Source organism: Pagrus major, chromosome 7, assembly GCF_040436345.1.
Source record: "Pagrus major chromosome 7, Pma_NU_1.0".
Lineage (NCBI taxonomy): Eukaryota > Metazoa > Chordata > Actinopteri > Spariformes > Sparidae > Pagrus > Pagrus major.
The window spans coordinates 7,977,679-7,992,649 of record NC_133221.1 but is presented as its reverse complement, the minus strand read 5'-3'; the positions used below and the strand labels follow the sequence as shown (position 1 = coordinate 7,992,649).

Genomic DNA, 14,971 nt, shown 5'->3' with positions numbered 1-14,971 from the left:
ATGAATCATGTCTTAAAGGAACACACGTGAAAAGCTTTGTTGTGCAGCTCATTCATTCATTCTTACTGTAACCATGAGCAGGTGGGCTGGATAATAAGAGCAGCTCGCGTTCAAAGACGAAGAAGTTGTTCAACCAGATTTCAGCGTCAGCAGGACTTGAATACAACCGTGTGATTATGGAGAGAGCTATTGTTGTGTAATGTACGCAGAGGACGAGTGTAACTGACGGTCCACATGTGGCTTTATTCTCTCTTAACTCCAGAGGATGAGTTGTCTTAAGGATTTTACAAGTCGAGTACAGACATTAAAGAATCAGTTAGTAAAACAGGCCGAGGACGGAAAGTCATGCAGCGAAGGTCAACAGAGGGTGAGACTTTCAATCTACTTCTTTCTACATTGTTTATGTTGTAATATCAACACTGATTATTAGTATAATGCTTTGTCAAAACTGTATTTAGTTATGGTCATGCCAATAAAGTTATTGGACTGAAAACTTTTTAGATTGTCCAAATGAAAATCTTTATTGAAACAGGACAGGAAAATATTCATCTTTTGTGTGCAGATGTGTCATTCCTCGGATAAAATTATTATTACTTCATGGTTTTCTCTCTCTCTCGAGTGTTGGATGTTAATTCACCCCTTGTTCTGCGTTGTTTTGATGCATTGTTAGAATCATTTGTATAATTTTCAGACTTGGTTATGGTGGCACAAAAACAAAATACTCCTCACTCAAGGCAGCAAAATGCAAAATACCCTTCTTTTAAACGAAGTCCATCAAATCACAGAAGACACTCATTTGAAATCTGAACTTAAAATGTTCTGCAAAACACTTTCACTGTGAAGAAAACTGTGTAAACAGTAGCTGAAATCATTAAAGGATAAGTTCACCCAAGAATGAAAATTCAGTCATTATCTACTCAGCCTCATGTTGATGGAAATTTGGGTGAAGTTTTGTAGTCCACAAAACATTTCTTCACAGCAAAACAGCGTCACAGTATTCTCCAAAACAGCTGAAGTAGATGGGGACTTGTTTTAAAACGTAAAAAAAATAACTGTGAAAAACATTAAATTGCTCCACACAGCTCATCTGCATCACTGTGAAGCTCCAGAATTGTTTTGTGGACAACAAAACTTCATTCGACTCTCTGTCTGCATGAGTGTGACCCATTTTTGGGGTGAGCTCATCCTTTAAAAGTCAATTAGCAGAAGATATATCTTCTTGTCTGCTCTTCTCTCTGGTCCTCACAGGGGTCGGGGGGGATTCCTCTTGCCAGGAAGCTGTGTTACGCTGTGGGTGGGGTCCCGTATCAGATGACCGCAGTAGCTATGGGTGTTTCCCTGCAGATTTTTCTTCTGGATGTTGTGCAGGTACAAGTTGTCCTCACAAACAGCAGCTTGCACTTCTATCTGAATTTCAAAAAAAAGCATGTCGGTATTTCACAGATGGAGGCCTCCTACGTTTCCATGATCTTATTCGTGAGCCGGGCCTGGGACGCCGTGACGGACCCTCTGATTGGATATCTGGTGGGCCGCAGTAACTGGACACCCATCGGCAAACTCACTCCATGGTTGGTTGGTGGAGCCGCATGTTTAACACACTTCATCTTGAATTAATGTAGGACGCGTCCTCCGGCGCTGAATTCAACAGAGCCGACGATGTTTATCTCTCAGGCTGGTTCTTTCCACTCCGTTTGGTGTCCTGTCCTATCTGCTGCTCTGGTTCCTGCCAGGAGGCTCCATGTCTCCGGCTGTCAGAGTGCTGTGGTTCCTCACAGCGGCCTGCCTGTTCGAGACCCTCATGAGTGTAAGTCAGTGTGAGTGTTTCAGGCACTTCATGCTCCTTTGGCCTATCTGGTGACCAGGGCCGCCCGTAAGGGAGAGCTTTCTGGGGCCCAGCTGCTTGAGGAGCCTATGGAGGCCAGAATAATCATGTACACCCTAACTCTGATAACCAAATTTTCTTTTGAACCCCAACACCATGTAACAATTTGTAGCAATTCACATGTATGAATCACTTTTTTATCGGCCACTTGTGAGCGGTTTGTAACTTGACGTGAGAATGAGAGCTTCCCCGTCTCTCTCGGTCACCTGTACAAGCCTGTGAACGATTTCTTGAAGTTGTTTAATTCTGCTGGACTGTGGATTTTCTTTGTAAAGGACTCAGGTCAGATTTTCTGCGACAGTCCAAAGGATGTGATTTAATGCACGTTCTTTATGCCACCACCTCCAGCTGCAGTTTTTAAGTTACTTTTAAAATGAAGAAGATAATCTTAGAAAATAGCTGTGTCTACTCAGGGCTGCCTGTCACAGTTTTCAAATATCTAGGAGTTGATAGCAGCTTCACCAAAGACTGATTTACCCTCTAAACTTTTCAAATGATTATTTGAACTGTCTGCAGCCCATAAAGGTCAAATTATTCAATATTTCACCAAGATACAGATAGAGATAGAGCTCCACCTGGAGCCGCTACAACAATAAAGTGCTGTTTATACACTCTTACAGTGCCATCTATGATAATAAATCTGTCACAAGAAACAAGTATATTTACTGTTGAGTGAATATTTGCTGATAAAACTTGATGTTCTTTTATTTAAATTGACTTTTGGATACAGGAATATAACCTGTACTGGAGTATTTCTAGGATTAGAGGTTTTGAGTACTTCTTCCATCACTGCTGCCGCTCATTTCTGTCATCTATCCTCCATCTTGTGCCTCAATCTACTTTTACCCTCACCACATTTCTCTCCATCTCTTCAATTCACTGTTGCTGCTGCCATTTTGCTCCAAGCTGTGTCACCATGGCGACTGAGTTTCACACCGCTCGTGTGCTGTCGACCGGCGTCATGTTTTCTCCTGTCACCCATTAACAGTGCTACAACGTGCCTTACCTCTCCCTCAACATGTTCCTGGGGGGAGATCACAGAGACAGAGACTCTGCCACAGCCTACAGTAAGAGCACCGGCGTTCATTAATCTCAGGCTAAGAGGCTGAACAAAAATGTAGACCGGGATCTTTGTACCCTTCTTTGGCAGGAATGAGTGTGGAGATGGCGGCGATGCTGTTGGCCTCTGTGATTCAGGGTCAAGTTGTAGCTGTGTACAACGCAGAGAAGCAACAGGCCTGTCAACACGTGGACCATGAGACACCTCAGAGCACATCTTCAACACCGATTGCATCCCTCCAGGGAACGGTAGATACGCTGCACTTGAAATGTTAAATATAAGTGGTCACTCCGGCCGAGGTAACTCATGTTTCTTCAGCAGCCAGGCAGCATTGTTTTGACATCGTGCTCACACAGTCTCAGGGGTATCTTGTTACCCTGTAATTTACTTCTCAGCTTCTCTCACAAAGGCATTGTTGTGTTTTCATCCCTTTATGTTGTCAGGATTGTGTTCTTACACAAGTGCATTTAACATATATTACACAACTACAATGTTGAGGAGGCAGATTTAACTGAATTAGCTCTTGAACCCAACTAAGTGAATCTACATCGTTAAATGTCCCATGATTTAATTACAAAGTGCTTACGTGTCTTAAAAACGGCGGTTGCTAACAAGTCACGGACATTAAACGTCATCACCCCGAACACAGAGACTCATCTACTCACTAATCCGTCTTTACAGGCCGACTTTTGCTACTAACTATTCTAACTTTAGCTTTACAACTTGTAGATTTATCAATTTACAGAAAACTTGTATAGTAATCATGTAGTCAGACGCTTAGTGGTGGTGACGTCTAAGTCATGCGACTGCAGTGTAGTCTGTTTATAGCCTAACGTTAGCTTTTAACCTCCAGTGATTTAATTTACGCTTCCAGAAAGTATTATGTCATGTACGTGATAGACATGGAAATTAAAATGAACCTAAAATATATAATGATCATTAATAATCATGAAAGTGAATACTATGAAGTGGAAAAACTTGTTTAACGTGATCTTAATGCAAAGTAATCTCAAACATATGACAGATTACATAACTGAAGGCCTGTTGGCTTGTGTTTGTAGCCTCTGGACATCTGGATGTGTTTGTTGGTAGAGTAATTGTGTCTTTTTTGTCTTTAAATGTTTCATGTGTGTATTTCTGCCCCCAGCAAAAGGCTTTCCTGACCTCAGCTCTGGTCATGGGCGCCCTGTTTTTCCTCTGCAGTCTGGTTCTCTTCCTGGGGGTGACGGAGCAGCGGGGTGAGTCATTCACTTAGTGGCCGATGGTCAATGTTAATAATGCACCAACACTACAAATAAAAACACGTGTTTGCGGTAGATGTGTGTGATTTATGTCATCATAATGTCTTCACTCCTGTTCCTTCCAGCACCTCTCTGCTCCGATGACAAAGTACGACCGCCCTACCTGACCTCGCTGAAGATGCTGATGTGCCACATTCCTTACCAACGCCTGGTGCTCGGCTTTGTGTTCAGTGCACTTGCTTTTCAGGTAGAGTTTGAGCTGCATTCCTCTAAAGATAAGGCCCATAATCCTTGTATAACCATCTTTGCACATCTACACTTCCATTTTTAAATTTGGTTTTGTGCTTTTAGAAGTCGTGCATGTATTTAACGGTTATCTAACTGTCCTGTTTCTGTTTTATCTCAGATGTCCTTGGGTAATTTTGCACTCTTTTGCAGTCATGCAGCTGGGCTGGGTGCCCAGTTCCAGCACCTCCTGCTGGCTCTGCTGGTAAGATGCAACTGTAATAACACACTCTGCTCACCAAGATGTTTTACAGTCATCTAATTTCCCACAGTGCGTGATTCAAAGTCACGACGCATTTTGAATTTCTTGATTTCAATATTTCCACAGTTGTCTGCCTCAGTAGCGGTTCCTCTGTGGCAAGCGGTTCTTCTGAGAATAGGAAAGAAGGTCACAGTTTTCATCGGACTGTCAGTAAGAAACAATACATGTGACCCTGTGACACCCATTAACTGAGATTAGTTAACACGGTCATAATCATTAACTAAGAGTTAACAGTTAACTAATGTGTCCGGTAATCATTCACTAATGGTGTTCATGTTAACTAAGGTATTCATTTGTACATTATTTAATAGTTTATAAAGATTCAAGTGAAGTTTTTTAAGCATATGAAGAACTGTTAACAAATGTTTCTTGTTAACTTTTATTAAGACTTTACATATTAATTTAGGTTTGTACTAAAAGTAGTATAGGGGTGATGAAGATGTTAATAAACATATATGTCATGAAATTCACTGTTTTCATAAATGAACGACTGTCCGTCCTCCAGATTATGACTTATTTTTGGTTTTGCTTTTTGAGATCAGTGGACACATTCTGTGGCATTGATGTCAAGGTGTCCGAGTTCCTTTATCTTCGAGCCGTCCCGGCCCAAAAACCTCGTGTTGGCAGTGTAAACACTCCCAGTCTGAACAACTAGCTGCATGGCTAACTGAGCTAACAAGCTAACGGCAGCTACGGTCAGCAGCTGCAGTTGGCAGCAGTCCGCGGTTACTCTGATGATATATGCTCCTCCTTATTTGTTTTGAGAACAGTTTGACAGGTGGATCATTTTTACATATTGCACCTTTACATTTCCTAGAAAAAAAAAACACAATTTAAAAAATAATTTTGTGCCCCCCTGCAGTAAGTCTGAGGACCCCTCAGGGGTTGCGGACCCCCTGTTGAGGATTACCATAATAAACCATTCATTAATGCTCTTTGTTGTTGAAACACTTGATAAATGCACAAGGTTACTAAGTATAATTAACCGTACTACTATTCTATTTGTAAAATAACCTTTAAAACATGATGAAATAGAAATTTGTTTGTGACTTAATGTTTATTATTGTTTTATATAACTGTTAATTAATGATTATAACTGCATTAAGTTGATAAATGCATCCTTGTCGTAACTTGTTACTCATGTCCCTGTACAATAATCTGAATAAGAGTCATTTTCCACACCTCCCTGCCTGTTCATGTCTCTGTCAGCTCTTCATCCCAGCTTCCACTATAGTCGTCTGTGTTCCCAGTAACCTGCCAGTCTTCATGACTATGTGCGTCCTGATGGGGTTCAGCATTGCGACCATATTCCTGCTCCCCTGGTGAGTGATTTCCCAGCCAGGACACAAAGTTCTCCGTCCTTTTTCCGAGGCCCCTGTCAGATCCAATCAGAATCAGAACCGAATGCGGCGCACATGAATCATTTAGGTTGCCTCCACCTGACCCTGGTCACTGATGAATATTCTAGCGATGATCTGTGTTTTGTTGACTGGTCAGTTTTTCCTCCTCATCTAAGCTGACATGTGGTTTTTGGTATGTGATATGTCAGCTCTGTTCTGTTTCTGCCACAGGTCCATGCTCCCTGATGTGGTGGACGACTTCGCCGCGAGACACCCATCCTTTAAAGACCTGGAGCCTCTGTTTTTCTCCTGTTATGCTTTCTGCAATAAGCTGGCTGGAGGCCTGTCTGTTGGGATCTCAACCATGACATTACAGTGAGTCACTCCTCCGTCCACTCACTTTATCTGTTACGTGCGTGCATCAGTTTGTCCGTCAAATTTTTTTTTGTTTTTCTCCTCGTCTCCAGTTTTGTGGGCTACAGAGCGGGTGCCTGTAACCATGGCGACGGAGTGGCGACGGCTCTGGTTGTGTTGTTCTCACCGGTTCCCATCGCGCTGCTGCTGACAGGGATGGTCTTCTTTCGCTCCTACCCAATCAATGAGAGGCAATCTTTACAGCTCCAGGAACAACCGAGTACAGATCGGTAAGTGGCAGATTAACCTCTCAGGGGATGAAGCCGACATGCCAGCTTTAAAGCAGCTGCGATGAGAGAGACTTTTACATATTGAGATGAAAATGTGAAATGGGTTGCTCGTAGTGCCGAACTGGGCTGTACAGTGTTCGAAACCCTCTCTCCTCCCAAAAACACCTTTTTAGCATGTGTGAAAACGATGGAAGAAACCTCAGGAAGAGCCACAGAGGAAGGATACTTCTCAGAAATGCAATAGATGTTACGTGAACAGAACATAAAACAGTAAACAGGCTCCAATGTCAAGGTACAAGTAGATTAAATATGCGTGAAGAGTGTGGATCCAGGAGGAAGACTCAGCAGGTCGAGGCACGCCGAGCGGAGGCGAGGACAACCCACACAAGATAATTGGCTGGAAAAAAAAAAGCCACATCTGAATGTGTACAGATTATGGCAACAAAAGTACAGATTGTAAAACATACGTGAGCGATGAGCCATTATTCAGCTCATTGTTCAGCTGTTCGGCGTGCCGTGTTGTTTTCAGCTGAAGCAGGCAGCTGATTTATTGAGAAGAAAAGGTCTAAACGCTCACTAAGCACTACCTGCTCAGCACCAAAGAGCAGGCAGACAAATTTAGCCACCAGCAGGTGAACATAATGGAGCATTTAGCAGCTTGTGACGCACATATTTCCCCCAGGAGTTGTTAAAAAACCCTCAACAGCACCAATTTAAAATCTGGTTTCCACCGAGTTATAGTATTTCATATGTTTCTCTTCATTCTTCATCTAGCCCAGAAGCTACATCATCCTCATCAGAGCCGAGAGAAAACAACAAAGAGCGACCAACAAACGTGCAGCCACCTCGTGATGATGTGACAACAGCTTCACATTATAACACTAAGACCAACACGTCGCACAAGTCCTCACCAGGTTGTTACAAGCATGATCAAAAATGCTCTGTCAAGTCGTCCGTCCTGTCGGATGTATCAAGGAGCTGTTCTGGAGAATACAGCGGGCCGAAATCAGTTGTCAAGTCAGATGTAAATCTGAAGTGTCACAAGCAGAGACTCAGCCTGTACCAGCGGTCAGGAGAAGATAAATCAGGCAGAAATGTTCCTGAGAACGATCCTGGGACATCAAACGTGAAATCTAAAGTGTCCTGGGTTTAGTGAGGCACCTTACAGTTCCACGTTTTTTACGTTCTCGTGTCTGTGAGACCTCGGTGCAAATCCCAGCCGTGTTTGTGGTGACGAAAAGTTGTTATTTAGGCAAGAAGAAAGATCTTTTACACAACCGGAACAGGTGTTTTCTGTGCCTAGACCTAACCAGTTTATAAGTACAGTGTTGTCACTACATGAATAAAGAACTGAACCTAAAGAAATGCAAAGTTTCAGCGTATCCGTGGTTTGCAGAAACATACACTGCCAACAGCATCCTGCTGACTGTACAACATGTACAAAGCCCATGTTGCAGATTTGTTCAACTTTGCACGGCTAGCTGCTAGCTGCTGCCAGTGTTTATGCTAAGCTAAGCTAACTTCCGGCTTCCTCTGGCTTCATATTTAGCGTACAGACACGACAGTGGTATCAGTCTTCTCATCTAACGCTCTGCAGGAAACTAAAAAAGCCTGTTTAGAGTAATATGTTTGTTTTTTCATTCACTTTTGAATTTCAATTTGCTGTCTAAATAAAGTTGATTGATTTATTGATTGATGGGTTGAAGGAATGATAATTTATTTTTTGGATAGGATAAGTAGCTTTATTGCTGCCACACTCAAAAAAAAAAGAAAAACAGATCACTATCACGCTGTAACAAGGTCAAATTATCTGATGACGCTGCCTTGCTGCCATTCTCCGCTGATCAAAATCAGACCGTGGGAATGTTTCTGTGGATTTTATTTCTTGGTGTGATAATATGTTCCTGGTCTTAAGTGTATCTAAAACCAAGGGATTGATCATTTATTTCAGACGTAACAGAGACACAGCCGAATAAAACATTATTCACAATGAAACTGTAGAAATTCAATTTAATTCTACTCTTATTTTATTCGTTACTCGTCTATTTCTGTGTCTACATGTTACTGTGTGTTCCAGTATGTGTGCAAGGCGAGCTGTTCCTGGTGGGATTAATAAAGTTGTCTCGATCTGAATCTGAATTTATTATCAGACGTTGGTTTGAAGCTATGTTGAAAACAGGGATGCAGAAGGGCTTTAACATTTTAAAGTGGTTATGATGGTTATTGTGGGAATGTAGGAATATATAGCCTATATTTAAATATGTAGGTATGTATGGTGAGGGGTAAGTGGGTGCTGGACAATACATACTTGGTTATAAATGATATATATTTGTGTGTGTGTGTGTGTGTGTGTATTTATATTTATATGTATTTATTAATGTATTCATAAGTTATGATTAAATAAGGAAGCCTATGCTGAATTATAAGCTAAAGATTAATTATATGGTTTCTTATTTATGGTCTTAGAATAAAGATTTCAACCAACCAATCAAGTTATCGATTATCAATCCATCTTTATGTCATAATATCACTCTGTCACACACTTTATAAAGTGTTCCGGTTTAGTTTCCACGTCAGATTGTGGATGATGTTGTTTTAATCACCATCATCATCATCATCATCATCATCACCGGAGTGTTTTCTCTCCCCGCATCTGAGCCCACCCGCCCGGCGACAGGCCGCCCCTGACTCCTGCTTCCGCTCGCATTGTAGGGTGGTCGAGAAGGAAGGAAGGCAACTCGAGAGCGAACATGGGAGTAGAAATTGAGACCATAAGTCCGGGCGATGGTGAGAACAAATCGGCCTCTTTTAAGCAGCACGACACCGACTTTAACTTCAGATGATGTGTGCTTCCTTTACTAGACACGGTTTTCTGTATTTTCTCCTCATTTTCAGGACAGACGTTTCCGAAGAAGGGGCAGCGCGTCGTGGTGCACTACGTCGGTGAGTGAGGAGGCTGCGGTGCGGGCTCGGTGGGGACTGAATGAAGCGGAAACGCCGGAGGCTAAATCTTTTGTTATTTAGGAAGCGTTTACTACATAAACCTCGCTAACCTCTGGAGAAGTAAAAGCCTGTTGTTTGCGTGTAAATAGACGCGGGGCTTAGTTTGTTTCAGCGGCTAACTGCTTCTGCTGGTTAGCATCGCAGCTAAGTTAGCTAACAAATCGCTTGTTTTTGTGTGTCGGGCTAACACAAGCTACGCCGATACGAATATCAGCATTTTGCTCGCTTGTGTAGTTAATTCAGTGTTTTCTCAGTGTGGCCGTGGTATCGTTATTCAAGGCGTGTAGACGTACACAGGAGCGGCCGAGCTAACGGTACCGCAGCCGCTGTCAGCGTTAGCCAGCCAGCACCGTTATGCTAACGCTAGCCGAGTTAGCGCCAGGATGTGAGTTACCCAGACAGGGCTGCTTCACCGACCCCAGGCTCTGATCGCTCACCAGCCGCCCTCTCTCTTGGCTTTTTTTTTTTTTTTACCAGGCACACTGCCAGATGGGAAAGTCTTTGACTCGTCGAGGTCCCGGGGAAGGCCGTTCAAATTCAAGATTGGACACCAGGAGGTTATTCGTGGTTGGGAAGAAGGAGTAGCTCAGGTGAGGAGCTTGTTTACAACACTGGAAAAATGCAAAAAAAAATCAAAATGACTCAACAGTGGTCATCTATTATACAGTCAAGTGTTTGTATGTTATAACTGCTTTGTGGAGTACTTCATTTAAAAGCAGCAGCAGTAACACTACTGTGGGATAAACACTTCACCAGGGCCAGGTGTGTAGGTGTGAGACCAGCTGAAATGTCCTGTTAAGATCCTGTCTGACATTATTGCAAAACACTATATGATTCAGATAACCATCAAGATATTCTTTAAACTTTAAGATAACAAATACAATTAGATTAAAAATAAATTTCTGCTCACATTTTGTTTTGCATCACAGGTGGGACACGTTTTTTGTGTGGAAAAACAATCAAATCAAATCAGTTTCATTAATATGGGCCAAAATCACAACCGCATTGCCTCAGTGGGCTTTAAAATATGTACAGCGAGCGACATCGTCTGTCCTCAGAGCCTCGATTCGAGTGAGGAAAAGAAAAAAACCTGTCAACAGGGGAAAAAAAGATGGGAAGAAATCTCAGGAGGAGCCACAGAGGAGGGATCCCTCTTCCAGGACAGACAGACGTGCGATAGATGACGCATTTACAGAACAGAACAACAAAAACACAGTTTACAGATTTAATTGATGGAGCATCAGATGCAAGTGAATTATATAAAATACACGTGAAGTGTGTGGATCCAGGAGGACGACTGAGCAGGCTGAGGCATTGCCAAGTGGTGGCCGAGTCACACGACCACACTGCACCGATGTTGGCCTATCACAGATATATTGTTATCAGCAGATATGTTGTCGATATCACCGGGTTTTTTAAACTTTTTGGTCAGAAAACAATGCTTGGAGTGATTTATATTTATTAAACTTTGAGTGATTCAAGGTTTCAGTTAAGTTAAGTGTTTGATACCCACCTTTTAGGAATCACTGTAGAAAATGTGTGTTTATATCAGCCAATATATCGAAATCAGAAGTTGTTATACCCTAATATCTGCATCAGCATCGGCCCCAAAACCTGAATATCAGGTCTCTGATCCGTGATCTACACACATTCGATTCAACTTGTTTTTGTGGTGGATATGTGCAAGACATGCCTTCAGCCATGGTGTCAGGCTTTGGCAGTTCAAAGTAAATTCAGGAAACGAATGTAAGACGTCAAATCATTCATGTGAGGATATTCAAGATTCAAGACAATCAACTTATTATCGCAATCCACGCTGAAATCCTTCCCATCTCAAGTTCAGATCCTCTTTCACACAATTTGCAAATTTTTCAATAAAACAAGTGCAGTCAGAGTCTGAAGAAGTACATTTATTGTAAGCAGACACTTGAACACAGTAAAAAATCCACTTTTATGTCCTCCTTCTGTTAGACGCTTTGAGAATCACACACCCACAGATATTTTTTTCCAAACCTACACTGAATAACCGTCTTCATAGAAACCTCCATAGAAATTTCACGGCCTTGAATGTTTTTATTTTAACAGAAATGTTATATCTCATGGGACTAGAAAAAAAACCGTGGACAATGTCCACCTTCCCCAGTCGCTGATATCTCCTGGCCTTGAGTTACTCCCCATCTTCCATCACATTCTGCGAGGCTAACAGAAAATAAATGTCTGAACTTGACCTTGAATGAACATAACCACGTAAAAATATTTTAGTTAAACCTTTTTCCATCTCTTCCACAGATGAGTGTAGGCCAGCGAGCAAAGCTGACTTGCTCGCCAGACTTCGCCTATGGCAGCAAAGGTCACCCGGGGATCATCCCACCGAACTGCACTCTCACCTTCGACGTGGAGCTCATCGGCCTGGAAGCCTGAAACTTGTGCACTCACTTTGTTTAATTCCACTCAAATTTTCAGGGTGAGACGTTTTACTTAATTCGTACAAATTACCGTCATTTACGTGCATTGTAAACTGCGTAGGTGGGGTAATTATTAGGGCTGCACGATATTGGAAAAGAAAATTATAGTTTTCTGCACACAGAGACAATTCACGTGATGTCACAGTGGGCGGAAGTCAACCTGGCTACAACCAGCGAGTGGCAGATAAACTGCTGTGTGGCAAAAGTGTTTACATTTATACTGTGCTGTAATCCTACACTTCAGTTTACTTAAAGTGACTATTGCGATATTGATGCTGAAGCGATCGTGCAGCCCTGGTAATTATGTGGCTTTAAAGGATAATTTCACCCAAAAATGAAAAATCCAGTCATTATCTACTCACCCTCACGCTGATGAGAAGTTGGGGGAAGTTTCATAACCCACAATACATTTCTGGAGCTTCACAGCAAAACGGTGTTGCAGCATTCTCCTAAGACAGGGACTTGTTTTAAAACGAAGAAGCTCAAAGATCCCAAATTGATTTTAAAGATGTTATTTACATCTTTTTTTAAAGCCGAAATCTTCACTGTAACTGCTAAGCTGAAAGTGTTAGCGCACACCCCGTCTGAATTGGGTACACGAGCTCTACCGCATGTCGAGGGTGTAAATAACGTCTTTTCAAATCAATTTTCTTCCGGGGACTTATTATGCCTGTTGAGCAGTGTGGACCAATTCGATATTTTTTTCACGTTGTGGAAAAAGTTCCCATCTCCTTCAGTTGTTAATGACAATGCTGCAATGTTGTTTTGCTGTGAAGATCCAGAAAAATTATGCGGACTACAAAACTTAACCTGACTTTACATCACTTTCAGGATGACTAGATGATGACTGACTTTTCATTATTGGTTGAACTCGTCCTTTAAAGCATCTCAAAAGTGTAGGTGACGAATGACTCTGGATTTTTCTGTTTGTCACCTCAAACATGAAGCCTTTTTCAGCACCGCGCTCACTTCCGATTTAACAGTGACTTTACGTTTAGCCTTTGAATTTACCCACCGATGTTTAGAGATTAAGTTGTACATGCGTAACAAGCTTTCGCCTCCGCATCCTGTAATCCCCTCTTGCTTCTCCGCCTTAATCACTTCACTTAAGACTCTCCTGTCTTTTTTCGCCGCAGGTTGACTCCTATCTCGGGAACATGGAGGAAAAATGTTCACAGATGATTCCTGCTCTTGATCCCTGCATAGGACCTATGTCTATAGCTTCACAAGTTCACTCTCCTTTCCATCTAGATACAAATTGTGTTATGTCACTTGCTTTAAAACTTTATCCTTCATCCTATACTTTTAGATTCCATAAAGTAATAAGTCATAGGCCATCCCATCCCATGTATTTTGTCATATTCTGTTATGTATTTTTATGGTGATGTTTTATCTTTTTTTTTTATTATTTGACTTAAAATGTTACAACATGTGTCTGCCATCAGGACCAGGTTTTAGATAAATGTCATGAATATTTAATCAGTCTCATTCCTGTGGCTCCGTGGCCTTTACACTAAAATTGTATTGATTGCGGGTAATGAATTGTCTTGAATAGAAATAAGAGTAAATTGTTGTTACACACAATGATATTTCTATGAATTACCTTTGTGATACTTGTTATTGGGTTGAATTAGAAAAAAAGGACATGTAATACATTGTTAAACAGGGATTCATGAATCAAGCACATTATTGCCATGAACAGCCTACAGTTCCCTGCAGATGTAGGATTTTCTTTGTCTATACTGCAGCATCAATTCTTAATTTATGACAGCAAAGTGACCCTTGCTGAAACATTCACAACTGGACATCATTTGTCTTGTTGATTGCTTGTAAAACTTTATTTTTTAATTTTTTTTTTGCCAAAAGAAGGTCTTTGTGTCCGGTGAAAAGGTTTCTAAATGTGCATGGTAAGCTCCCCCACAGGCACATCTTGGGGTTTGTGATTATCTTTATTTGAAGGAGTTGTCTGTAACAAGCTGTGGATGTTGTAAACGGTCTGTTCCTTACTCTGAACACAATAAAAGAGTAATTTTAACACAACCTGCTGTTTTTATCTCACTGGTTAGCCTCAGTTTTTCCTTTTTAAAATAGGCGATATCCTCACTGATTTATCAATTCATGTTTGATGGTAATTCAGCAGTAAAATCATGAAAGAAAACAGGAAGAAGCATCTTTTTGTTTTCCAAGAAGTGAGGAAACACCCGGGGTATTTTGCAGTATTCTGTCATACTACAGTTAATCACTATTTAATTGCTTTTGCATCCAGACTGATAGCGGGTCAACACTCACTGACTCAAACTGCCAAAATCAGAAATCAATTAATGTGCCTGTTAATGCACCAAAATTAATACTGAAAATAGTTTTAAAATACAGGCACTGATTAATTTTATGTGTCATAAATTAAAATTCCTGCTTTAATTTCCCCTCTGTATTTACTGACCTCTATTAATTTAACTATATATTTAATTTGCATTTTATTTATTGATTTATTCATTTTTAAATGTATTTATTTCTGTATTCACCTTTCACATTTCTTAATGCATTTTATATCTATGAATTTGGTGCATTGAAGGACATATTGATTTGTTTCTTGAGTCATTTATTTATTTATTAAGTCCTCTGGATCCAGGCTATGCAATCAGAAGTGCAGCAGTAATGACATATCGAGCAGTTTTGAAAATAAACAACGAAGCAAAATAAGAAAATAGAAGTTCAAATACTACAATATGTGCTTCTCTAACCAAAGATACATTATACTTTTTTTTTCACTAAATTCTGAATATTGAAAA

General features: G+C 41.1%; 2 protein-coding genes across 2 annotated transcripts; both read left to right on the top strand.

The window, feature by feature from the left end:
• The first annotated feature begins 1,153 nt into the window (after positions 1–1,153).
• Positions 1,154–6,718, top strand: mfsd2al2 (major facilitator superfamily domain containing 2a-like 2). The gene is made up of 13 exons (XM_073469699.1): positions 1,154–1,159; positions 1,249–1,368; positions 1,444–1,568; positions 1,672–1,804; positions 2,871–2,949; positions 3,033–3,190; positions 4,090–4,180; positions 4,309–4,430; positions 4,590–4,673; positions 4,797–4,880; positions 5,940–6,052; positions 6,302–6,445; positions 6,538–6,718. The coding sequence occupies exons 1-13, from the start codon at positions 1,154–1,156 to the stop codon at positions 6,716–6,718; spliced, it is 1,440 nt and encodes a 479-aa protein (XP_073325800.1).
• Positions 6,719–9,396: 2,678 nt separating this feature from the next.
• fkbp1aa (FKBP prolyl isomerase 1Aa) lies at positions 9,397–14,222 on the top strand. Its single transcript, XM_073470879.1, has 5 exons — positions 9,397–9,501; positions 9,610–9,657; positions 10,195–10,307; positions 12,007–12,181; positions 13,319–14,222. Exons 1-4 carry the CDS (start codon positions 9,465–9,467, stop codon positions 12,136–12,138), a joined length of 330 nt encoding a protein of 109 aa, XP_073326980.1. The 5' UTR covers positions 9,397–9,464; the 3' UTR covers positions 12,139–12,181; positions 13,319–14,222.
• The last annotated feature ends 749 nt before the right edge of the window (positions 14,223–14,971 follow it).

Coding starts and splice junctions, on each gene's coding strand:
- mfsd2al2 (XM_073469699.1), top strand. Junction 1,805..2,870: donor TGTTCGAGACCCTCATGAGT/GTAAGTCAGTGT, acceptor ACCCATTAACAG/TGCTACAACGTGCCTTACCT. Junction 4,674..4,796: donor ACCTCCTGCTGGCTCTGCTG/GTAAGATGCAAC, acceptor ATATTTCCACAG/TTGTCTGCCTCAGTAGCGGT.
- fkbp1aa (XM_073470879.1), top strand. CDS start 9,465: ATGGGAGTAGAAATTGAGACCATAAGTCCGGGCGATG. Junction 9,658..10,194: donor CGTCGTGGTGCACTACGTCG/GTGAGTGAGGAG, acceptor TTTTTTTACCAG/GCACACTGCCAGATGGGAAA. Junction 10,308..12,006: donor GGGAAGAAGGAGTAGCTCAG/GTGAGGAGCTTG, acceptor TCTCTTCCACAG/ATGAGTGTAGGCCAGCGAGC.